This window comes from Mauremys mutica, chromosome 10, assembly GCF_020497125.1.
Source record: "Mauremys mutica isolate MM-2020 ecotype Southern chromosome 10, ASM2049712v1, whole genome shotgun sequence".
In the NCBI taxonomy this organism is placed as follows: Eukaryota; Metazoa; Chordata; order Testudines; family Geoemydidae; genus Mauremys; species Mauremys mutica.
Genome location: NC_059081.1, coordinates 30,571,314 through 30,597,691, shown reverse-complemented (window position 1 = coordinate 30,597,691; position 26,378 = coordinate 30,571,314). Strand labels below are relative to the sequence as shown.

The window sequence follows — 26,378 nt, the reverse complement described above, 5'->3', positions numbered from 1 at the left end:
AATTTTTAATAGACACTTTACTTGACATACTTCATACAAGATCTGTTGTAATTATATAACAGTGGCAGCAACAATGATCTACCTGGTCATGTTTTAATCATATAACATCTCCCCCTGTCCTCCAGGAGTTCTCAGAGTTAATAGCTAATGGTCATAATAATTGCTAAGATTGCTTCAGTTGGTTCCTTAAGTTACCCTAGGATTAATTTCATCAACCCCTGCTAACTTGAATACATCTAACTTATCTAAATATTCTTTAACCTGTTCTTTCCCTATTTTGGCTTGCATTCCTTCCCCTGTGTTGTTAATATTAATTGTGTTGAGTATCTGGTTACCATTAACATTTTTAGTGAAGACTGAAGCAAAATAGGCATTAAACACTTCAGCTTTCTTGATGTCATCAGTTATTACCTCTCCTTCCCCACTAAATAGAGGACCTACACTCTCCTTCATCTGTCCCTTGCTCCTAATGTGTTTTCAGAACCTTTTCTTATTGCCTTTTATGTCCGTTGCTAACCATAACTTATTTTGTGCCATAATCTTTCTGATTTTGCTCCTATATGCTTGTGCTATTCTTTTGTACTTCTCCTTAGCAATTTGTCCATGTTTCCATTTTTGGTAGGATTCCTTTAAAGAGCTCTTGGTGGAGCCATATTGGCCTCTTACAATTCTTCCTATCTTTCTCTCACATCAGGATGGTTTGCAGTTGTGCCTTTAATATTGTCTCCCTGAGAAACTGCCAGCTCTCCTGAATTCCTTTTCCCCATAGAGTTTCTTCCCAAAGGACCTTGCCTACGAGTTCTTAAAGTTTGTTAAAGTCTGCTTTTTTGAAGTCCGTTGCCCTTATTCTCACTCATTAGAATCATGAAATCTATCATTTCATGATCACTTCCCCCAAATTGCTTTCCATCATCAGATCTGCTACCAATTACTCCCTGTTGGTCAGAATCAAGGGTAAAATGTCTGTCACCCTAGTTATTTCCTCCACTTTCTAGAACAAAAAGTTGTCCTCAGTACATTCCATGTACTTACTGGAAATTGTGTTTTGCCCTATTACTTTCTGGCAACAGGATCAAGTCGAAAGGTATCATGGATCAAGAAGTTAATTAATTGGAAGAGTGATGCACGGAAGCCTGAACAGCACTGGTCCATGCTAAGCCTTGCTTTAGCAAGTGCTATTAATCTCACTTACATTAACAGCAAATTCAAACTAATGTTTAAAAACATTGTAAAAAAGGCTTGTAATGAATTGTTCGCTAAAAGCTCCAATGGTGCTATACTGGTACTGTTATTTGTGTGGCGGCTCGAGCATTTAGAAAATTGGTAAGGAATATTAAACCATTTGGCCCATTTCAGTCTGTTACTAGTATTTGAAGCCAATAATGGTTTTTTTTGTTGCCTACATAGAATCAGTTGGCAGTTGCTGTCCACAAAGACATCCCCACATGTTACATAACTTTTAATTATAACTGTACTGAATTAAGAAATTCAGACTTGCTGTCTGTTAACTATGATGTCATCTATAGGATTTATGCTGACAATCTCAGCAGAGAACATAAGAACACCCATACTGGGTTAGACCAATGGTCCATCTAGTCCAGTATCCTGTCTTCCAACAGTGGCCAATGCTAAATGCTTCAGAGGGAATTAACAGAACAGAACAGCAATTATTGAGTGATAATCCCATCTTCTGTCGTTTATCCCCAGCTTCTGGCAGTTAGAGACTTAAGACACCCACATCTTGAGGTTGCATCTCTGACCATCTTGACTAATAACCATTGATGGACCTATCCTCCATGAACTTATCTAATTCTTTTTTGAATTCAGTTGTAGTTTTGGCCTTCATAACCTCCCCTAGCAATGAGTTCCACAGGCTGACTGTGTGTGGTGTGAAGTAGTACTTCCCTTTGTTTTTTTTAAACCTGCTGCCTATTAATTTCATTGGGTGACTCCTTGTTCTTGTGTTATGTGAAGGGATAAATAACACTTCCTTATTCCCGTTGTCCACACCATTCATTATTTTATAGACTTCTATCATATCACCCTTTAGTCATCTCTTTTGCAAGCTGAATAGTCTATTTTTTTAATCTTTCCTCATATGGAAGTCGTTCCATATGCCTAATCACTTTTGTTGCCCTTCTCTGCATCTTTTCCAATTATAATATATCTTTTCTGAGATGGGGTGACTAGAGCTGCACAAAGTATTCAAGGTGTAGGCGTACCATGGATTTATATATTGGCATTATATTTTCTGTCTTATTATTTATCTCTTTCCTAATTGATCCTATATTGCTAGTTGGGTTTTTTTGTGGGGTTTTTTTTGTTTTTTTTAACTGCTGCTTCACATTGAGTGGATGTTTTCAGAGAACTATCCCCAATGATTCCAAGATCTCTTTTGTGATGGTAACGGCTAATTTAGACCTCATCATTTTGTATGCACGGATGGGATTCTGTTTTCCAATGTGCATTACTTTGCATTTATCAACTTTGAATTCCACCTGCTATTTTGTTGCCCAGTTGCCCAGTTTGGGAGATGCATTTGTAACTCATCGCAGTCTACTTTGGACTTTACTATCTTGAGTAATTTTATATCATCTGCAAATTTTCCGACCTCACTGTTTATCCCTTTTTCTAGATCATTTATGAATATGTTGAACAGCACTGGGCCCAGAACAGATCCCTTGGGGACACTGGTGTTTAGGGGTTTAAAGATTTAGGGATTGATTTGACATGAAATGTGTACTACCCAGAACTCCTAGAGGTGAGACCTCCAGCTCAGGTTGAGGCATAGTAATGGGGCAAGGCAAGGAAGCCTGTGCCGGACCTTTCTATAATTAAATAAGACTTCAGTTCAAATGCCTGAGTAGTGAGCACTACAGGCCTGATATCCCTCTCACACCAGTGAGAAACAGGAGTAATTACAGTGAACCAAATGTAAAATAGCATAGGTGAGAGAAGCGTGAGACCTTAAATTCATTAAACAGATTTTTAAAAGTATTATATCCTGGACTTCAAGTTGTTGTTGTTAAAAAAAAAAAAAAAGATGATACAGCACGACCTCAATTTTATGAACATCAATCTTAAGACACTTTTCTTGATGGGGGCGCAGGGGAAGTCGTATGACTAAAGTGATGTCAGTGAAGAATCGGTTGACACTTTTTCACATTCTGATATCTTCAGTGCATCGGGAATTGCTTTGCAGGGGTTTGAAGGGCAAGAAGTAAGCAATGCAGTGCACCATGCTGCAATTTATGCACTATACCTGCTGTAATTTTTATGATTTTTTTTATTTAATGAACTCCTCAATCCCCAAGTAGCTGATAAAATGGGGATTCTCCTATGTTTGATGAAGATTTCATGAATATTGGTCATACAAGTGTGGGTCTAGGCTAGCTCATGAAAAATACCTTTTTGTAACAGTTTCTTCTGATTCTATTTTCTGTTTAAAATGATAAAAACGTGTTCATTTTAGAGGCCTGTACTCTATTTAATGTGATATATTACATTTATAATATTTAAAATAACAGTTAAACTTCTATACATTACTGTTACAAGATTGTAAGATTCTCATTGCAAACAAGACTTTGAATGGATCATAAAAATAGGGCCTGAGCCAGAGCCCATTGAAGTCATGGGAAAGTGAACAATGTGGACTCTGGATCAGGCCATAAGTTAAGTAAAAAAATTCAAACAACAAAAAACCTTTTAGCCATTTACAAAGTTAGAGATCATGATTTGTATTTCTGTGTGCTGATTAGCAAACACATATGAAGGATACAGGACTTGTTAGTAATTAAATTTGTATCAATAATATTTATTCTCTCTTTATAAGCTGCCTATCACCTGTGTTTGCTGAAATTCAATGAAGAACAATAATGCCACAAATGCTGATTTGCTTTGGTTTGTTTAGAAAGCCAAAACTAGGCAAACTCAATCACTTTGGGGACCAAACCTAAACCCACTTAGTGAGCAGTTCCACCATGACAATAATTTTATTTTTGCTATAAGAAGGATTTCTGTGGCCTATCCTTTTATGTTATAGTAATACTTACATACTTTCCATTTCAGACCTTTTCTCAGATTTATAAATATGTAAAATTAAACAAAACCAAGCTAGCTAGGTCTGAATCCTGGAACACTACAGGGCCAGATGTTCAGAGGTGCTAAACACCCACAGGCTCTATTATAAATCAGGTTCACTGAGTCCCGCTGGGGCTACTTGTGATTACACTCCACACATTTTTATGCCTGTAGAGGGATCTGATGTGGAAAGTGTTTTATAGATAGGTGTTAATTTTATGTGAATGTATATGCCCTAAAATCCCCTTATAGGACAAAACGGCTACATTATAACTGGCTTTAGAGTTTTCACTAACTATGCATTGAAACAATTTGGAACTATCATTCTGTTTCCTTATAAACAGTTTCATTTATATATGAATTCGCTACACAACAACGTTATATTTATGTCTGCCTATACGTATCGATATACAGAGATAAATACATAAGACATTCATTTTGTGTATTGGCAGGGTATATTTTCCCTTAGTTATTCAGGAAAAATGCATAGTAATTCCATTTGGTTATATAACCCAAGACGCTTTTTGATAAAAATTGAGATCAGATGCTGAGGCCGTTGCTGATATTCTACTAGAACTTCATGGGGTGCCTTAATCTGGTCACCTTCAAGTCGGTTAAGGAGTGCCACACAGACAACAGCAGCTATAAGAAAAACAAAAACGCCCTTTTAAGTAACTTATGATATACCAAATATGCACGGTATTTGCTACAGTAAAGAATTATATTCCTAGCACACATAGATAATGCAGGTTTTGTTGAGGGAGGGGTTAAATGAAGGGCTCAATATACCTCCCTGGGAAGATCCAGCAGAGGGCAACAAAAATGATTAGGGGGCTGGAGCACATGACTTATGAGGAGAGGCTGAGGGAACTGGGATTGTTTAGTCTGCAGAAGAGAAGAATGAGGGGGGATTTGATAGCTGCTTTCAGCTACCTGAAAGGGGGTTCCAAAGAGAATGGATCTAGACTGTTCTCAGTGGTACCAGATGACAAAACAAGGAGTAATGGTCTCAAGTTGCAGAGGGGGAGGTTTAGGTTGGATATTAGGAAAAGCTTTTTCACTAGGAGGGCGGTGAAGCACTGGAATGGGTTACCTAGGGAGGTGGTGGAATCTCCTTCCTTAGAAGTTTTTAAGGTCAGGCTTGACAAAGCCCTGGATGGGATGATTTAGTTGGGGACGGGATTGGTCCTGCTTTGAGGAGGGGATTGGACTCACTAGATGACCTCCTGAGGTCCCTTCCAACCCTGATATTCTATGATTCTATGTAAGCTACACTTCCTGGAACTTGCAGGGGCAGCTGTACTGGAGAAGCAGAGGCAATGTCATCATAACTACTCCCCACCCACCCACCTTTGCAGGTCTGGAGCTTCAATCTAAGCTTTATCCAGAGCTCCTTAGGAGCTCAATTGGCAGAGGTTGCCTGAAAATTCATTCATCACATGCACTGAAAATATGCCCCACAATATGTTAGCAAGAGACAAGTGATCTTTGCAGCTAGTAAAAGAAAACCAGAGACACGGGCATGGCCAGGAAACTTTTCAGAGCTGGGCTGAGTGAAATTTTGGTTTTGCCAAGACAGTTAATTGTTTTTTCTACGCCCTGCACTTCCAAACAAGCAGTTTCAGATAAACATTTTATGAAGCCACTAGATTTGTGTTAATATACTTTTTAATGAAAGAAGCTTGGAATACATTTTTAGTTTTCACATTGTATAAATCCCAGAGCTGACCAAATCCATATGTAGATAAAATTAGGAAGTGTGAAGGTATACAAGAACAAACGTGAAAAGGAAATGGCCTGTGACAAGAAATCCTACCTTTTAGACCACAAAGTCCACATATAGCAGCAAATACAGTTGACTCCATTTCAATATTTCTAACACCAGCATCATGAGCTTTCTTTAAGTACTCCAACTTCTTTTCATTGGAAAAAGAACACAATGCTCCATCTAATCGTCCTTGACCTGGAAAGAAAAAAACCTGTGACTGCTCATCCTTCTATACAATATGGGGTTTACCGTCATAGTAAAACTGGCTGCAGTCTCAGGCAGTTTCTCTCAAAATGCAGAATTTGTCTAAATTCAACTTAAAACCACATTAAATTGTTATTTTAATAGGGCTTATTAAATTATTTATTTCTTATTCCATTTGCTATGTATTTTTAAAGCCAATCTGCTATGACAAAATACAGCTGAGTTTACTATAGAAATTTTAACAAAACTGAGACCAAAAAAACAACCGTGCATAGAGATATGGTGGCAGATTCTCAGCTGTGTAAGTTGGCATAGCTGTGTGAGGCTCTGGCAGATAAAATCTACAACATACCAAGTTGCTTTAGAAAAGGATTAACAAATTTAGGTACACATGCCCCTTCCATTATGTGGAGAAAATGGAGATGGAAAAGACCTTTTAATCTTAGTTTTAACTCCTTTTTTTGAAGGGAGATGGTTAATTATAGGAAATCAAACTGGTTTAAGAGAATTTTTTCTTGACAACTTTGTTTTCTATCAGGGGTTCAGACCTCTGTTCTCACTTTTCCAAATCTCTTAGGGCTTGGCTACACTTGCAAGTTAGAGCGCATTAAAGCAGCCCCAGGTACCCTAACTCCCAATGTGTCCACACTGCCAAGTCACGTAGAGCGCCTGGACTCTGCAGCTGGAGCACTCCTGGTAATCCACCTCCATTGGAAGCATAAAGCTTGCTGTGCCCCAGCTGAAATGCCTGGGCATCAGTGTGAACGAGGTGATTGGCCTCCAGAACTGTCCTATAATCCCCTGAAGTCAAGTGGCCACTTTTCTCATTGTTTTGAAAGCTCCGTTTCTGACAGCTGGCATGCTTATCTGCTCCGGGACAATGCAAGCCATTACTGTGGAATGCTGCTGTTGTAAGTGTGTGTAAGAGAGGGGAGGGGGTGGTCTGCTGCTGTCTGAACTTACAAGACAGCATGCTAACATACTCTCAGCCCCCCAAAACACACTCCCTGTCACATTCCACCCTCCATTTGAAAAGCATGTTGCAGCTACTTGCACCCTGGGATAGCTACCACAATGCACTGCTCTCTGTGGTGTTGCAAGAGCTGCTAATGTGGCCACACCAGTGCGCTTGCAGCTGAGAGTGTAAACACAATGGCAGTGTTTTCCCTGTTGTGGTCTCCAAAGGCTGGTTTAACTCCCAGCGCTCTACATGTGCAAGTGTAGCCGTGCCCTCAGACTCAGAATCCATTTAGAAAAACAATTAACTCTCACTCTTACTCTCAAATATTCTAAAGGCCCAATTCTTGGATCTGGCCAAGCTGCCCCCTTCACTGGATGCAGGCAAAGATGCTCTTGCACTGCTCTATCCCCAGGGCTGCAGAGGGCAGTTGTGTCCTCTCACATAATGCAGCACTTAGGTTAGGAAATGGCCTTCAAAGCAATCTATAAGGACTGCATTCCTGGTGGCCCATAACGTTAGCAAAGAGAGTGGGTGAGATCCATGCTGCAAAACTGAGCCCTTCTTTAATAGTGTGCTGGGATAGGTGACCTATGGGATGATTCAATTTACTTGACTCATTCTATCAGTCTATCACTGTTGGTCCCTAATCTTCCTAATTTAGCAGGTGAGGCTAGATAGTTATCTTCACAATGTTCTTAGTTACTGCTGAGAAAGGACAAAGCCTTTTTTTAAATCCCATAGATTATTTGTAGCAGATGGAGACCAGTCCAGAGGGCTGATAAATTTTGCTTAGAAAATAAGTGAATCATTCATTGCGTTCAAGCCTTTACATATGTCTTTAATTGAGGTTTTAGACTTATCTATACTTAAAACTGTACAGCTGTGCAGCTGCAGCTCTAGTGCTTTAGTATAGACACCCCCAGCACCGATGAGATGGATTCTCCTGTCAGTGTTGTTAATCCATCTCCCCAGGAGGCAGTAGCTAGGTCAATGGAAGAATTCTTCCATTGACCTAGCACTTTCTACATGGGGACTTAGGTTGGCCCAACTCCACCATTCAGGGTTGTAGATTTTTTACATCCCTGATCAACATAGTTTTGATGAGCAAATTTTCTACTGCAGACCAGGTCTCAGAACACTTTCTAGTAGATCTGAAACAGCCTCTACACAAGTCTCTGTAACAGAGATGTGTAAGGTTGCTACATGGAGCTCAATTCACACATCTTTGCAGCAGCATTCTCTTTGAGTTAGCTTGTAGGTCTGATGTCCAATGAGGAAGAGTAGTCTTGCAATCATTAACTCAGTTAATACTCCTTTAGTGGGGTGGGGGTGGGTTTGTTATCATTAGCTAATCACCAAAGGGGGCAATTATCAAAGGACAAAAAAAAGCTGCTTATCAGCTACTGGATCCATATTGCCCAGCCACCTTCCCTGCTTCTGAGTCTTTAGATGATTTTTTGACTAAGTAGGAAAAGAATTGATTTGGGATAGAAGCACTTTATATGCATGTGTACAACAGTGGACATATTTCCTCTAGCGGGTTCTGCCTGTAAACTGAGGGCACATGCACATTTCTACAAGTGTGGCTGTATTCAGGCAATTGACTGAACTACAGCTCCTGGTAAGTGACCTGTCTTGCTAACATCACTGATTTGTTTTTACTAGTATTTTGGAATTGAATTTTGATCTTCAAAGAATTAATCCCTTCTCACTTGTGCTTATGTTTCTCACTTAGATGTTATGGCCTCGGCTCAGGCAAATGTACACCTAAAACTTTACTACACTGGACAATCCTTTTAATATCATTGTTGTTCCTACTGTTAATCCTCTCAAATGGCTTTTTATTTAAGTAAAACATGGCCTTGAGAAACACACAGATGGCTGCATTTGCAAGCAGATCCAAAGGTTTATAAATAGTCCTCCAATTATTAATTCTCCATTTATTCTGTTTCATCCACTTTGCAATCAGCATTTAATTTTGTAAAGGAAACAGTTCCAGGATATTGCCAAGGATCTAAGGTTTATTTACACAAATGCCACACACTTACTGACATTTTTCTTCTGTTAGGTAATTCTGAAGCTATAATCCTGTCATAGGAAGTAACTTAGTGTAACCCATCTGTTAAAATTATGTTAAGATTATAGACAAGGGGCTATTTACTTTAACCGCTTAATGTTATGTGCCTATTGCTTTCAAAGATTCACTGAATATATGCTGGTTTCTGTGGCTCAGTAGGGCTGAGGGACAGCAGGAAGTGCTATCCAGGGAATCCTATACTTTCCTAAGGGAGTGAGTGCTGTCCAGAATGAATTGTAATGCTTGATTCACTGCCATGGTTATAATAATATTTTCTTTGCAGATGTGATGTTGTTACAAAATTTGACTAAGTGGCAGATGCAAATAGAGACCAATTACACTATGGTTAATGGTTCTGTTAATTGGTATGACATATTATGAAAGTAGTTCCATTTCTGACCTGTAAACAAGTCTCTAAAATATATGGTGGATCAAATACTAAAGTCCTTCCTTGCGTTTTACTCAGCACTTACTCAGGGAACTCTCCCGCTGACTGCACTGCTCATTTTGCCTGAGCAAGGATTTCAGGATCTGGTCTTACGTTTGAAAAAGAAAATGAATAGAAAATTAGAGATACTCCTCACCTTCATAAAAATCATAGGTGCACATAGTATGCCCAATAAGTGTTGGAAAGTCATGAATCTCTTTGCTGCAGTTCAGTAGCTCCTCAACAAGGTCCTTATCAAGTTCAGTGCTTCGTACAACTATATTATCCAGTATCACCTGCTCAAACTGAGCCTTAAAAAATGAATCCACTGCGATGTCTGTTATTACAACAGTTCCAGGGTCAATGCCTGCAGAAGTGGGGATTGGGGATAGGTTAGTGCTATGTAATATTTATGATTTAGATTATAACCTAATTTATAAAATTAGTAAAATCTTAATTAATATGAATATTTATCAGCAAAATATATATATGAGAGAACCATTCAAATACATACAAAGTAAAACTCAGGAAGTGCACATATCTGGATATGAAGGGTTGCAAAGGGAATATGTTGGCTAAAGAGTATTTATTTCTTCTGACATATAGGTGGGGCAAGGAAAGTTCATGTGTAGCTATTGGTTTGTATGTATGATTTCTCTATGTTTTAATGAATATTTGCTTAGGGTGAAAAGATAGGCATATTTATTTTGATTTCTAAGCCTCCCCTGCCCTCCTCCCAAAAAACTGTGCATCTTAGGCCCTGTACTCCTAAAAGGTAAAGGAGATTCTCGGTTAGCTAATTCACTAGGGGCTGTGGGCGTTTTGAGCAGATTAGCTTTCTGTCCCACTACTGCATGATGTTCCAAATGACCTTCTATGCAGGTGCAGCAGAGCGACAAATGTGAAGTCCTAAGGTGTCCATGGAGTGGTTAAAATACTTTATTGTGCTCCTCAATTTGAGTTTAATCCTGAAGGGTTTATGCAGTCAAAGCTCTCATTGGAGGAAATGGGAGTTTTGCCTGCATCCAGACTGAATGATCAGGCCTGCTTTATTTCCATTACATAGTTATTCCAATTCCTCTCTGAGAGTTAATCTAAATTTATATTTTCTGAACTTCAAGTTAATGGGGTCATTACTATTGACTGAACACTTCCATTATAAGAGAGAGATTTCTTAGTCCCCATTCCTTGCCTGTCTTTGCCATTCATTCTTAGACTGTAAGTTCTCTGGGACAGGAACTGTGTCTCCATTCATGTTTGTATAGCACCCCGCACAATAGTGCCCCAATCTTGATTAGGACTTATGGGTTTGACGTACAAAAACAATTGATTATACTTATTATTATTATTATTATTATTATTATTAACTGAGTGAAAGATGTTTTATTAGGGTGAAACTTTCCATGCATGGTATCAGCTTATGGGTGAGTATTTTGGGAAATAAGAATAAACTTCTGTCAGCTAGTTTGGGTCTGGAAAGAGTATTATTCAGATGTATTAGATTTCAAGATATCATGTTTTATGAAAATGTATGTTTCTGCTAAACCAGCCATTAGAAGTTTGATATTTGTTGACCTGAAATAAAATCTCATGTTTTGTTTGATGTTTGAAGACCTGAAAAAAATAAAAAATATGAAAAGCCCCTAATAACTTGACCTATTGCTTAGCTCTGTGTTGTTAAATGTCCTTTCCATATGGCAGTAGTAAAGCTGGTAGCTCACCTAAGCCCCCAGAAGTACCGATGCGTATAATAGTAACATCACGGCATTTTGCATGGTGTAGTAACTTGATTAGTTCATGAAGCATAATAGAAATGGAAGGAACACCCATCCCGTGCTATTGAGAGAAAAGAAAATGAAGGCATCATTAATCATCATTTTGTTCAAGCTGATACATATTTATAAAATTACTTCAGAATATCACTATATAGCCAGAGCTATCCTGTTCCCATTGATATCAATGGGATATTTCTGTGGGAGAAGCATCGGACTCTGAATCATACCTTCATGGATTGGGGCATCCATCTGAGGGGCCAGTTCTCTGTACTCTCTCTGATCCCACCGGACAGCGTGGCACCAGGTGAAGTTGTACTGATGATGGTTCTCTGTGTGCATCTACTGTGCTCCCTATCCACATACCTCTTGCGGAGTTGGCAGCACAGAGATGGAGCCCAGGGAATGAACAGTGTCAGGTTAAGCATTAGTTCCCACAGGTGTTTTTCTCCAGGTATATTAGGGAATTATGCCATATAGAAAGCTCTTTGGAGCAGGGACTGTCTCTTGTTCTGTCATGCTTGGGAGGAGCTCCCTGTAAACATCTGCAAAGCTACCTCATTATCCACCTTCACACCCCTCCTCAAAACTCTCCTACAAAAACATGACAATGGTTAGGCTGCTGGTGTGCTGAGACCACTGCCTAGTATGGTGACCAACATTGTCTCATTGTTTTCTTTCACTCCTCTGTCTGTGTCCATCTGTTGTCTCTTGTCTTATTCTGAGATTATAAGCTGGTTGGGGCAGGGACCGTCTTCCTGTGCTGTGTTTGTATCTAGCACAGCGGGGTCCTGGCCCATGACTAGAGCTCCTAGTGCTATAGCAAGACAAAAAATCAGTAATAAATATAATAATATGTTTGTGAAGTGCCAGGCACAACAGGGCCCCAGTATCAGTTTGGGTCCCTGTTAGGTGCTGGCACCAGTTAGGTGCTATTATAATGCAAATAATAAGAATGATTATTGTAATAATGGAGAGGCTACGACCCACCCGGAATTGCTCTCACCCCATGGAGCCTCAAACACATCACAGGTCCAGTTTCTTCTATACCCTGTAGCTGCTTTATACTGCACTGGCAATACAAAGTATCCTTGCAGCCAACATAGCTGGCAATGGCAAGATCACCTTGTGTGTAGGCGCTGTGTTGCAGGCCCTACACCACACCCAAACAGTCAATCACTTTACAACACAATAGTCCAAAGGAGCAAGGCCCTGCAGGTTCTCAAACGGGGTGGTGGTTGGAGAAGGCTCTGCCTGAGGGCCTTACATGCTCTGTGGTCTCTCTTCTGGCTCATTCTTCTGTCTGACTTCCTGGAAAAGAGTTCATTTCTCCTGCAGCTTGTCTAGCACCCTTTGCCTGAGTTTCTGAGCTCTTTTTAACCCATTCCTTCAGTCAGTGCATGTCAGCAGGTCTGGAGGGGCAGGGCTAGCTGGGTCCAGTATTGCCTTTTAAACCCTTCAGGTCCAACGTGGTGTTTGTACTCCCCATCACACAGTTCCTGGGGCCATTGGCAACCGTTATAATTAGAGCACAATTTAAGCTGCTCTAAGTTACACCATGGGAAGAAGATCAACCTACAGATCTCCTGGAATAGCTATCCTGAGCTGGGCTGTGCATTCTTCCACTGCAGCCAAGGATGTTCGTCACAATGCACACATGAGAGTTGTCTGTATTGTGGGAAAGAGTCTGCTGCTTTGGCTCACCTTGCCTCTCTGGGTATGTCTACACTCAAAAGAACCCAAACAAAAAGCAAACAAAAAAAACCTCCCCACAACCCCAAACCCTGCAGCAGCAAGTCTCAGAGCTGGGCTCTCTGAGTTTGGGGAGATAAAAATAGCTCCAAAAACCTTCCCCGTCTCTGGGTTTCAGATCCTGGGCTTCAGCCTGAACCTGAATATCTACATTGCTATTTTTAGTCCTGGAGTGCAAGCCCAAGTCAGTTGACCTGGGCTCTGAGACGTGCTGCCATAGGTCTTTTTTGCAGTTTCCTACTACTTTCATCCCCTTTGCCTAAAGTCAGTACAGAGAGAATGTCCTTTCCCTAAATCTGTCTTGTCAGTAAATCAGTTCTGCTTTCAAAAACCCAGAGGCAGGTGTTTTCAAAGGGGTAGGATTTGTTTGGACCCAATGGGAACATCATTGGTTCTATCATTTATTTTTTTCATTTGCAGTGTGTCCCATCTCTCTCTCTATGTGTTATAGGAAGATGGTTTTATTAAGTTTTATTGCATTTTATGTGTTAACATATTTTTGTGTTCTTCTTATTCTTGTACAGCTGCCTGAGTTCCTTGCCAGTGCTTTAAAACATTATTTTTATTAAGAATAGCCAAGGCAGAAATCTCATAAATACCCCTAGTATTTCTGAGCCTGTTTGCATCTTGCTAAAACATGACAGCAGCAGCAACTCAAAACGAATCATCTAATGGGGCATTGGCCGGAAATTTTATCCTACTTACCATCAGAATCATGAAGTGTTCAATGTACAGTGGAAAGTTGCTCCTGACCTAGCCATCATTAATTGGCTGATGCCTGAAAGATATCAGTCAACTAATGATGTCTAGGTCAGGAGATATAAAACAAGAACAAATAATTTAGAATTGACAAGTTGTGCACACAGGTAGCCTATGAAATTGTGAAATTATTACTGTTCTTTTGTCTTCTCTTCTCTTCACTTCCTATTGTTTGGCTCAGTCACGTACTACATCGTGTCTTGTCCACACAGACTTCTATTGGTTTAATGAACAGTGTGTTTAAAACTAATTTAGCTAAAATAGTACAAGTTTGTGTGTAGACAAGGCCTTATATTAGAATTGTATCCTGATAGTGTCACAGTTGTCACTGAATTTTAGACTGAATGAGCAATAATAAAAATGTCATTAGTTCCTCTTTTGTTTTTCCAAGAGCCATGTCTTTTCTGTGTCTGCTTTTTAGGCTCCAGTCCTGCAAACACAAGTGTGTAACTTTACTCAGGTGAGTGGTCTCCTTGACTTCTCATGTGAGTAAAGTTAGGACTACTCAGATGAGTAAAATGACTTATGTAGGTGATTGCAGGATTAAGCTTTTATACCATGCCAAAAGTATTGTTGACATGTAAAGAATAATAACAAAATAAGATTGCTACCGTAAGGTTTTTAGGGAATGGTTGTAATATTTTCAACTATATTTCATAGTTTGGGCATGGTGTGACGTGATCTTACCTCTTGAACTTTCAGATTGCTAAACTGAGCAAAATGTGCCCTCTTTCTGTTGTAACACAGGGACCTTGCAAACTGAATATGCAGGATGCCAAGAAATATGACATGACTCAAACATAAGAATCTTTTTTATAAATCATCATTCTCAGACCTGATCCGGCTCCTATTGAAATCCATGGCGAAACTCCTATTGGCATCCTTGGGAGCAGGAGCAGGGTCCGTGCCTATTAATCTTTTGTCTACACATGTAGTAGAAATGTGGAAAAGGGAAATTCATGAGCGGGCGTGAGCATGTGCTCTAGTCCAGCAGGTCTCAAACTGTTTGGTTGGGACCCCATTTTAATGGGGTCGTCAGGGCTGGCATTAGACTTGCTGGGGTCTGGGGCCAAAGCCCAAGCCCCACCATCTGGGGCCAAAGCTGAAGACCGAGGGCTTCAGCCCTGGGTGGCAGGGGCTCAGGTTACAAGCCCCCTGCCTGCAAGCTGAAGCCCTGGGTTTTGGTCCGTCCACCCCCAGTATGGGGTGGTAGGGCTCAGACTTTGGCTCTCCCACCCAGGGCAGGGGGGGCTTGGGCAGGGGCTTTGGTCCCCCCTCCTGGGGCCATGTAGTAATTTTTGTTGTCAGAAGTGGGTCACGGTGGAGTGAAGTTTGAGAACCCCTGCTCCAGTCCAAGGATTGAAAGTAAGAGGAAATAATTTATAGAAACCAAAATATCAAGCAACAGCAGATTTTCACTAGGCTTTTTGAAGTTTTAAATGTAGCTTTATGAGTGACTGAAAGATTTTACTGGTGAAAATTTTTTGAGCGTAAAGGGAAAAATTGCCACTGGATTAGTCCATTATGAACGAAAAGCACAGGCATGGGAATCGGGGCATCTCTAGAGAGCAGGAGATGTGACCTTGTGCAAGTCACTTAACCTCTGTGCCTTTGTCTCACCGTAAAATGCGGATAATTACCCTTTCCACCCTCATAGAATATTGAGAATTTTAACCAATTAGCACTTTTGGATCCTCTGAGGGCAGACACAACAGAAATGCAAAGAGACTGGGAGTGGAATTGTTGATATTTCCAGCTTTTCAACCTCTGAGACTATAAGGCTGTAGCTATGACACTATAACCCTGTAAACACACTATCATACAGAAGGGGTTTTTCCATTGCTGTAGGAACTCCACCTCCCCAAGCGAAGATAGCTTAGTCAATAGAAGCTGTGTCTACACTAGGGTTTAGGTCGGCGTAGCCGCGGTGCTCGGGGGTGGGGGGGATTTTCAACCTAAGACTATGCCAACCTAAGTTTTAAGCATAGATCAGGCCTAAGAGATGTGATGGAAGAAAATTACCTGCTGTGGTAATCACTGTGTTTAAACTATTGGCCAACCTGCTGCTTGTTGAACTATGCTCTTATTTCTGTATGCACTACCTCTAGGAAATAGCAAATAGAGAACAATGTAACAGTGTTAGCTGTTAGGCTTTTTTGGAAGAATCCAAAACTTTTTCCATCAGTTAAAAGTGGGGGGTCTTTATGGCTTGGGAGATAGGAGCCTTTTATCTCTAGGTCACAGATTTGAATCCAGCTCAGGTCAGTGGTGCATGGAAGTTATTATATGATGGCTTCTTGACAGACAACATGAAATTAACGTGCTAGATTATCCAATAATCAGTGGATTACCACCATAACTGAGACCCTTCTTGGCAGTCTCAACACAGAGGCCAAGAACTGAAGGGCGTGAAGACTTAACTAGCCTCTCACTCCATGAGGCAGTTCCTCTAGGTCAACATGCTGAGGCTGTTCTTGCAATGCTTCTCCCCATAGTAGGTTCCCTATTCAGTCTCCAGGGCTCTCAATCCAGCAGTTTTCAGAAGCTCTAAATCCACATGAAACATTTAAGAAAGAAATACAAACAATATGCTAAATTCTTCAGCTACTGTTGGGCTGAAAATGGAAGTATTTTAGGTACACTATAAAGTACTTACACTGATGGAGAGCACTGGTCCAGCCTTGTACATAGAATACCGATCTGTCCCAGCACAAATATCTTTCAAGTCTTTCCCATCTCCTTCAAGTCCAAGTTCTTTGTGCATGAGCTGAGCAAAAGCTTTCATTCTGTTAGGGCTGCCACCAACGCAGACAAACTAGAAATACAATGTAAGATTATCTGTACCATTCTAGCTAAAGCAGGGATCAAGACTCAGTCTGCACTTCTAATGTTACACTCAATGGCTCTAGTGGAATCCTATATCCAAAGGGAGCAGATGTGAAAGTAAAGCAACCGCAAGACACAATTATCTAGTCTTGCAAAGTTACTTAATCTTTTTGTGCCTCAGATTATCCCTCTAAAATGGGAATAAGAACTCTTACTTCCATCACAGAACTACTGTGAAGCTTATATTTGTAAAAGTGCATCGAAATCCTCAGATGGAAGGTGCAGTGAGAGTACATAAATGGAAAATATTATTATTTGTTAGATTTCTGACTATCGCTCATGGGAATGAACAAACTAGGTTCTCTCTTTTAGTGAGGACTATAGAGAATCAGATTAGTTCAAGGATCTAAAAAAATAAGAAATAAAAATTACATATGGTGTTACTATAGGATTTCACCACTGTACAGCTGTGAATACTTGGATATTAATTCCTGGCCAAGTAAATGCAAAATAACATCAGTGTAATATGTGCACTGAATTTAAGTTGTTACTATTGCTACAGACAGCAAAGCAGAAACAGATGTTAGAGTAGTTAATGGTCTAATTTGTTCTATCAACAGTGTCAACAAGAATTACTGAGCATTGCTGGAGACATAAAAACAATGGGAGGGAGATAACATTTCACAAATGACATTATTTTCAAAAATCTAACTCTACATTTAAAATGCAACTAAATGTTCCCCTCTGTCAACCTGATTTTAAATCTGGCTGCTGAGGTCAAAAGTAACATGAGGTTTCAGACCACCAACACAGTCTCTAGTGGATACTTGTTTACACTGTAAAACTATTGCACAATTTCCCACACAGTGCTCAGGAAAAAGAGAGGTCTGGGACAGTTGCAGGTTGAAATGAGGTGTTTGGCAGAGCTGTGGGGAGAGCTTAACTGCCAGTGTTACTGCTAGGCCCTCACTTTCAGGTGTACCACATTTGTCCCCCAAAAATATGTTTTAGGAAATTGTAGGGCTTGTCTACATGGCGGGATCCACAGCTTTTGAAGTTAATCCACTTTGAAAACGTTTGTGTACACACAACATGCATCATGTAGTGCACTTACTCCTCATGTACTGTGAACTCTGCAGTCCTCTTTTAAAATGAACTAACTTCTGTGAAGCGAGTTAGTCCAGTCTAGTGTTCGTGTGTAAACAATAATGCTGCAAATTACTTTGGCAGTCCTTCAACAGCTGTCTCACTCCGCTTTGTGAGTGACCATTACTGACGTGTCTGTTTACCTGTATCCCCTCCCCTATTTATAAGCTGGCACAGTGCCAGATTTTGTCCATTCGCTCCTAGAGTCCAGTTTATCACAATACCTGTGATAATACTCCAGAAGCCCCATTATATGCCTCAAGCAGCCACCTGCATCGAGACCCTGAATCTAACCACTATCTGGAGAGAAACATCAATGCAGGAAGCTCTTGCGGCCAGCCACGAGAATAAAGACCTTTTTGTGGACATTGCTCGGCAGATTTCTCTGAGGGGCCATGACCAGCATACTGAACAGTGCCAGATAAAGAGCAAACAGCTCATGAGCACCTACATTACATGGAGGGACAACAGGAAAAATCCTTCTAGGGATATGTAACTTGTCAATTTTTTTGAGGAACTGAACAGGACTTTGCATAGCTGCATGACCACCCAATTCAGGCAGCCTGCTGGCCTGCTGGCGACCTTCTCTCTTCCCCTCCACCCTCACCCCCCCACTCCCAGAGGATGACATGCAAGATACATTGGGCTATGAACATGAAGAGGCCAGTAAAGGGATCTTCCCATAAAGCCAGGATCGGTTCAGGACCCAGGACCCTGATGCTGGCCATGTAGAACATGAGCCCAATTCCTGCACTGTAGCAACCAACCTCAGTCCCCAGGCAGCCACCCAGGCCAGGACTGAGGCTGATCCTATGGAGGGAAAGTCAGCATGTAAGTTTTTTTTTTTAATTATTTTTTAATGATTTACTATTTAACTTTTAATTGATGCTGCGGCTGTACTGTTATACTGGCTTCTGTTCTGTGCGTCCCATGGCCACGGTCATTGATAACCCCATGGTCCCTGCCTGCCAGCCTCCCTAGACAAACATTGTCCATTGCCCTCCTAGCCCTGTTAACCTTTCCAAAATGATACCTACCCTGGCCAGGCCTCTGTCTCATGCTAAACCCCAACTACTGACCAATTTCAGGCCTATGCCGTGGAAGACACACGCCCGTGCTCTGATCTCCTTTTCCCCTTCCCTCAGCTGGTAACAGTGAATGCTTCAGGCAATCATTGCAGAACCCTGTCTATTTTTTCTTTTCACTTTCTATATGCCTGCAGGGTAGATATCTAAGCACAATCTAAGAGAAACGGCTCGATTTTTGTTCTGAGATTATGAGGAATAGCTGCATCATGGCCATCCTCCCTGGTATAGCTAGTGACTCTCTTCCACTCCTGCAGCACTTCTGGAGGGACTATCTTGGCGATTAACTTCACAGCGTATCTCACTGGTCTGCCTTTTGCCTTTTTGAATAAGGGGGGGGATTCTCTGCCGTCTAGTCACCCACCTCAGCATAACCTCATTCAGGGTCAGAACAGCCTAAAAGAGATGGAGAAGGGATTACTTACAGCTCACCCCCAGATTCACCCTGCTAAACCCTTTGACACCATATAGGCACCTAAACGGCACAGCAAAACTAGGCAGGGGACTTAATTCCCAAGCCCGCCTCACCCAACCCCACCCTTCAAAGAACAATGGCAAAGCCACACAGATTCACTGTACAGACAAAAATCCCAACACAAACACCACACACCATCTTCCAGGTCCCCCCAAGACTGGGAAGAAATGCAGAGAGGTAAAGGCAGAAACACATGTTAAAAAAAATAGCTATCACAGCCTTCCTAGAATGTGAACAATAACTGCTTGTCATTTCTTTAATACTCCCAACTGCTGTGCACCTGCACTGGTCAGACCCTCAAGAACATGGCCTTTACCAACAGCAGAATAAACCTGAGAGGGAGCAAAGCGAAAAGTCCTGTGGAAATGTTCATGGACATCAATACAAAATCCTACAAAACCCTCAAAAAATGCAGAGGGGGAGGCAGTATCTGAGAACTGAGCATGAAACTGACAAGGAGCTTTCTGGGAGATGGTTGCAGTAGCAAAGGACAGTGTGGCAATTGCCAGGGAAAGCACTGCATTAGTCAAAGACAGTATGGAAAGAGACAGGGAGATGTAGAGGCAACTCCTGGAGGCAATATAACGCCAAAATGCCCTGTTGCAGCACATATTACTCTTAAGGCAGCAGGCAATGTTTTCTTTCAGCCGCTTCCAACCTATTCTGCAAACATTCTGCAAACAGTGCCATCTCCCTTTCCCACCCCGCTGTCATTCTGAGGCTACTAAGGTAATGGGTAAACAGTTCCTTCCTTCCTTCTGTCCAAGTGGCCTAGGAATGGCTTCATTAACCAGGGGAGCAGAGGGTAAGCAGGTCTCCCAGGAGCAATATCTACACCATTAATGTCCGTAGTGTTCCCAGGGGCAAAACATCCTACAATTGTGGTCCCTTCTAAACCATCCTACAAGCCCTTGGGATCACCCTGATCGGGGGGCAAATAACAGGCACATGAGTCCCATAAGTTGCCCAATATAGTTTGGGAATCCCTTGCATGTAAAACCATCAATAACCTCCTGAATATTACCAAGCTTTATAACCTGGTACAACAGTACCTTTTCCATGGCATCACACACAGTGGCCCCAACATCTGATCTCCCCGTGCTGAACTGGTTCACAACAGAGCAGTAGCATTCAGGGGTGGCCAGCTTCCAGATAGCAATGGTGACCCGTAATCTGCCTGTTCACAGGTCTGGGCCACTGCATATTGGCATGCTACTGCTGTAGTGCTGGAATTAGTTCAGCATGTATCTCACGAAAGGTTGCGTTCCCCATTATGAAATTCTCTCATCACTGCTGGCTGCCCCAGGTTTGCAGATCAAGCCATTCCCACCAATCTGTGCTGGTTTCCTGAGCCCAGAAACCATGTTGCATACTGTGAAGCTGCTTAAGGAACAAGTCCTCCACTCCCAGTTGGTCAGTGTTTTCCTCTTCATCCTCATCTGTGTCCCAGTTCCACCACCACTGAGGACGCTCTTGTGGCAGCAGCAGCAGCTCCTCCAGCAACATCATCTGCTCAGTGGTGTGGTAGGCAAAGTCCCAAGTCGAATTCATCCAGCTTTGAATCCTGAAACACTGCCCAAGCAGCCTCTGCACATTTGAGGTTGCCAGCATAGCATAGCGGTGCAGGGCATTGTTGGGTCCAGGTTGACTAGCAGCAGTTCAAAAGTGGCACAAGCCTGCCCATAAAGGAAGTATGGCGCAAAGACAGATGAATCATGGGATTTTAAAAAAATGTTGAAGTAGCTTGGCTTCCGCTCTGCATCCCACAAGACAGCAAGAAAAATCACAGAATAAACACCGCTCAGCAGCAAAGCATGGGAATGCCACACCCTCAGTTTACAGCAAACTGTAGCCGTATGTACACATTTATGAGCATCAACAGAGGATGCATCATCCCGTATGCACCCTATTATGCGGTATGGGTATGGTGTGTTACCTGATGCTCAGCAAAAAGTTGTGCATTAACCCCCCTTCCCCAACATGTAGACAAGCCCTTAGTCAATAAACAGAAAAAATTTGTAATCATAAGATGCATTTCGACCTCAGATCTCAATTGGAAACATCAAGTCCATGTCACTTGCCTCAAGTAGATGATGGCCAGATACTTCAAGCCAAATATTCCTCCCCTGTGTAACTCCACTGATGTCATGGCAGATTGGAAACTAGGTTTTACCGATGTGGGTTTTATTAAAGAAAACTTGTTTGGGTTTCTGACCATATGTTGAACTACAGAACTTTGTAGATTTGGGGCAGAAAGAATATTTGCATATATACATTTCTGTATAACATCTTACCTTTGGCTATGAGGATGAGTAGAAATTCCTTGAGAAATTGAGGTGAAAGCCATTCTCTGAAGTAATTTAGAATCCGTGTTGCTGGTGCAGCAATGGAGCACATCCTTCTTTCCTCAATAATAAAATACGTAGAGTTGGAAATGACAGCTATCACCGACACGATGGGCCAAATTCATCCTTTGAAGTCAATGTACTCTCTCGGTTCTGAAGTCAGTAGAACTCGGCCACAGAGAATTTTACCTCATTATGTCTGTGATAGGTTTCGTTTTTGAGTCTGCATATTTTATGGAGAAAAGACGGGTAATCTCCACTGCAGCACAGTTTTAGTAAGTTGCTTCACAGAATGGCATTGGCCTATTGGAAGTTTAACTCATCTTCCTGGTCAGACCTAAGAAGACACTAGATCAGGGGGGATTCTAAATCCCGCGCACACGGTGCTCTGTGGGCAGCCCAGAGCCCTTTAAATCCCAGCCACGGCTGGAATTTAAAGGGATCAGGGCTCCCTGCCGCTACGAGCAGCCCAGAGCCCTTTGATTCCTGGCCGCGGCTGGGATTTAAAGGGCTCAGGGCTCCCCGTGGCTGTGGGCAGCTCACAGCCCTTTGAATCCCGGCTGCGGCTCCAGCGGCCAGGCTGGGGCTGGGATTTAAAGGGCTCGGGCTCCCCTCAGCGGCAGGAGCTCTGGGCCCTTTAAATCCCTGCCCCAGCCCCGCAAAGCTCCGGTTCCCCTGGCTGCCGGAGCCCCGGGCCCTTTAATTTGCCCCTGAGGGCTCCCAGCCACCTCTTCAGCTGGGAGCCCCTGGCTGATTTAAAATCAAGTATCATCTCCCCATCCACAACCTTCCTTTTTGGCCCACAGCTGTTTTGGTGGGGCGGCGCTGGGGAAGGAGGGTTTGTTTCTGCAGGGCTGAGCGGCGCTGGGGTGGGGTGTTTCTGCGGGGCCGGGGGGTTTCGGCCCTCAGCTGTTTTCTTTGGAGTAATGTGGCCCTTGCCGCTTTATGAGTTGTGCACACCTGCACTAGATAAAGGTAACAGTAAGAGATGTTTGAAGAAAGGCGAGTACGAAGGAAATGATTTGTATTTAGAGCTATTGTAACCTTTGCATTTTTGTTTACCTTTACGTCACCAAACATCACTGGTAGGTTGTGTGTTTTAGTTCCTAAATTGAAGTGATAAAGAACATCTTCGTCCATTGAATCCAAATGAGGGTTTTTAACATGAACAAGCCCATTTCTGAAAAAAAGTTGGGAGAGGTTTTATGGACAAGTCAGATCAAACAAAGAAGGGAATTCATGACACAAGAGACAGTATCTGAATGTTCGGTTGGAAACTTAGATTCATTGTTAGAATGTTATGCTCATGACATCAAGGCTACGTGTCATAGATCCAACCACTGGGGATGTCCTCTTCCCAGTCAGTTTTTACTGTTCTGTAGATGCCCCCTCGATGCAGCTGCAGGACTCGAGCACCTTCACACTCACTACTTTCCTCAACATTTTTTATGTAATTGCATCTTTGCTATTGGTCATGTGACTGAAACTGTCAAGTGAGAAGGGGGTTTGTACTAGAGAGCCTCTGATTTCTGCCATTGGTATAAAACATGGAGCATGGGCTCCTGTACCACCACCTGCGAGGTGTAGAGTGGGTGACTGCAGAGGAGTCCGTCAGAGAGATTATTGTGTCTCACGAGCAAACCATTACTCCTGTAGGAATGGAGTGAGCTGCGTAGGCTCCTTCCCAAAATAATGCAAAGCGGGAGGAGAAGGAAGAGAATAGGATCCGCAGGGGAAGCACAAGTGCAGGGGAATGGACAGATGGGGTAGAAGGAGAGAGTGGGGGGAGGTTTTGGGGGGGATTGGAGTGAAGAAGGAAATAAGGAATAGGGAGAGTAGGATATCACTGGTGGTGGAATTAAAGGAAAAGGGGACCTACCATATAGTGAGTGGAGAGGTGTGAGTGTAAGGGAAGACAGACTACAGAGGAGAAAGAACAAGAAAGAAAACCTGTGAGGACACAAAAGTGGGAGGGAGGGGGAGAAACAAGAGGAGAGGCAGAGTTCGAAGATCTGGAAAAATCCATTCTGTCAGAACTGAGAAAAGCTCCTCAGGAAGACCCAGTGCAAACATCGGGAAATACAGGAGCAACAAGGAAAGAGCTAATGGCTCAATTTAGGAAGGAAAATAAAGGGAGGATGGGAGGCAAGGCTGCGCCATTGCATTCAGCATTAAAGTGCTTGCATACTGCATCTGTTCCAAATAAATTGTTTCCTGGGTTGGTCCTTCCAGGCAGCCAGCTGGATTTGGGATTCATATCCAACTTCTTCCCCACTAACTCCACTAGCCCCTTTATTTAATTCTGAATTGGCTGCAGTGCCAGCATCTGCCTATAGTTTGCTGCCAAGGCTTTGATGCTGGGTCCCTTCATGGGTTCTAAGCAGCTGGCCAGCTCAGGCTCCTGTTAGAAACTATTTCAGTAGGTGGACCCAGTATTCCCACACTTCCAGTATTACCACTGCAGTCACTGGCTGTTAATGTCTAGGGAAAGTCTTGCCAAAGGCATGTCTCTGGAAATGTTTAATGTAATATTAACCATTTTTTGCAGCTACTACACAATCATTAGAAACCTTAAATACTTTGTAACTCTTATCTACACAAAGTTCAGCAAAAAAGTCAATATTTTCCACTAACCTTAGCAATGGGAAGAACCGTAACTCTTTCTTTAATACAGTTCTCCCAGAATTGATGGATAAATAATGCACTTAAACACTGACTCTACATTATCTTACATACAGGAGTTTGCTGAAATTGTAACAAAAGTCGTGATTTTCATATTGTCCCAACATCTTGATAAATCACTGGGCAATAATCTGCATTTGAAGTGAGATTCATAAGACAATTGGGTTTCAGTTTGCATTCCTTTTCCAATTGTATAATAAATGCAAGAGGATTAAATAGCAGTGTAGTTCAGTGTTCAAAATAAACGGGGTAAAACAAAGCCTAGAAAACAGCTATCTTATCAAAACAAATTCAAAACTCACTCATTTACTTACCCAGCATAACCTTTCCTTTCAGTCATAACGGGCTTACTGGAGTCCGCTAAAAGGGATGTTATGACTTCCCCACTTTCAGAAAAACACTCCTTGGTTGACACCAGGTAAGGACAAACTCTTCTGTTACTACAGCTGCTAATTTATAGGATCTAATATGAATATCTGAAGAAGCTTGGCAGTGAGTTAAATACCCTCTTTTCGCTTAGTGTTATTCTAAGAACAACAATGGAACTTTTTCTCTTATGTTTTCTAGTCAACCAGTCAGATGCAAAATATTCCTCTTCCTGGAGATGCATTGCTATTTGTTTCAGTAGATCACCATCAGATCAGCATTCAGATTGGCTATTTCTGAAGGACTATCACGTCTCACCTTAACTCACCTCCCATTCTTATGGTAAAGCCTCAGATTGGCTATTTTTGAAGGAGTGTCCTTTCTAACTTTGTTACCTCCCATCATTATGCTGAGGTAACCGAAGGGCCAGGGCTAGCTAACCTCCTGCTGTTGATATACTTACTCTTTGATCAGGGACCCTGGTTCTCACACTTGGCAGTCATCCCAGCATGAGGCTCATGTGGCACATGTACATTCTGAAAACAAAAGGGGTGGAGAATACAAATTGTCTGCCTATTTTCATAATTCCTTAGGGTTCTGTCGAAAATGCATGTAAGGTACATGTGACAGCCAGAGCCAGGAGAACCTAGGTGTTTTTGGATCACAAGGATTTGTGCAAATTAGAGCTGGTCAGAAATGTTTGTGTGGCAAAACATTTATAAGAAATGCATCTATTTGAAGAACGTTTGTTTGGAAAGAAAAAATTGAAGAATAGCACTTTGATAAGGTTGAAGTGGAATGTTTCAATTCTTCTGTAATGGGACTTTTTGATTTTCTGTTTCAAAATTACTTTTTGTTTCAATTGCTTAATTTTCTATAATATAACACAAAATAAAAGTTGAAAACAGAACAAAAGGTTTTGATCACCCCAAAATGAAACTGTTTTCAGAATTTTGTTTCATGGGAAATTTTGAATTTTTTCTTTTGTTCACTTATGGAAGTGGGAAAAAAATTCAATTCCCAGCACTCCCTGTGAAATGAAAAATGTGGTCCCTGCCATGGTCTAATGCAAAACATTAGATTTGATTTTAACTGATGATGGATCTCATCTCCTGAGCTTTGCTTCCATGTGCAAAACAACCCAAATTCTCAAAGCTGGTTTTGAGTTGTATTATGAAACCATTATTCCATTCAGCACAATAATAAATCACTTCATGTTTTCTCAAATGGTCCGTGAACAGAGAGTAAACCTTTTGATAAATCTGCTCTGGATTTCAAATTTATAACAGAAGCCTGAAGCAAAACAGAGATTTCAGACTGGACTCTGAACATTTCAAACAGCTCCAATGGCACAACTCTTTTTCTACTCCTCCAAAACTCTTCTCCCATTTTTGTTTTTGTTTTGTTTTGGTCGTCTAAATCATTCATAGAGATAGAAACCTATTTTGTATTATCTGGGCATTTCCTCTTTGATTCTTGACCAGGACTTTGGCACAACAAAAGAAGAGTTTGCTCACAAAGAATCTACCCTAGGTTTTACACTGAGCCAGTGCATGCTGGGGAAGGACAGTGGGAGTGTGTGAATACTCATGTGTTTGATAAAACCTAGTTATGTGTCTCACTACTTTGATTTAAGGAGCTTTGTTGCTTGGG

The 26,378-nt window shown here is 41.7% G+C and overlaps 1 protein-coding gene and 1 long non-coding RNA gene across 2 annotated transcripts in view; one reads left to right on the top strand and one right to left on the bottom strand.

Moving 5' to 3' along the window:
• Positions 1-3,793: 3,793 nt before the first annotated feature.
• On the bottom strand, positions 3,794-25,004 carry UPP2 (uridine phosphorylase 2). Its single transcript, XM_045032128.1, has 7 exons — positions 24,674-25,004; positions 22,740-22,857; positions 16,457-16,615; positions 11,239-11,353; positions 9,675-9,884; positions 5,897-6,043; positions 3,794-4,722 (listed from the first exon to the last, which is right to left on the bottom strand). Exons 1-7 carry the CDS (start codon positions 24,697-24,699, stop codon positions 4,550-4,552), a joined length of 948 nt encoding a protein of 315 aa, XP_044888063.1. The 5' UTR covers positions 24,700-25,004; the 3' UTR covers positions 3,794-4,549.
• Positions 7,550-26,378, top strand: part of LOC123378401 — a 52,808-nt gene continuing 33,979 nt past the window's right edge. The window contains exon 1 of the long non-coding RNA XR_006582590.1: positions 7,550-8,634. This is a non-coding gene — a long non-coding RNA (uncharacterized LOC123378401). The remainder of the gene's footprint in view (positions 8,635-26,378) is intronic.

What these genes read in the sequence shown, in the direction of transcription:
- UPP2 (XM_045032128.1), bottom strand. Translation starts at nt 24,699, where the DNA reads ATGACTGAAAGGAAAGGTTATGCTGG. An exon ending in TGATGTTTGGTGACGTAAAG is followed by an intron (nt 16,616 to 22,739) that starts GTAAACAAAAAT and finishes TTGTATTTCTAG; the next exon opens with TTTGTCTGCGTTGGTGGCAG. An exon ending in GACCAGTGCTCTCCATCAGT is followed by an intron (nt 11,354 to 16,456) that starts GTAAGTACTTTA and finishes TTCTCTCAATAG; the next exon opens with CACGGGATGGGTGTTCCTTC.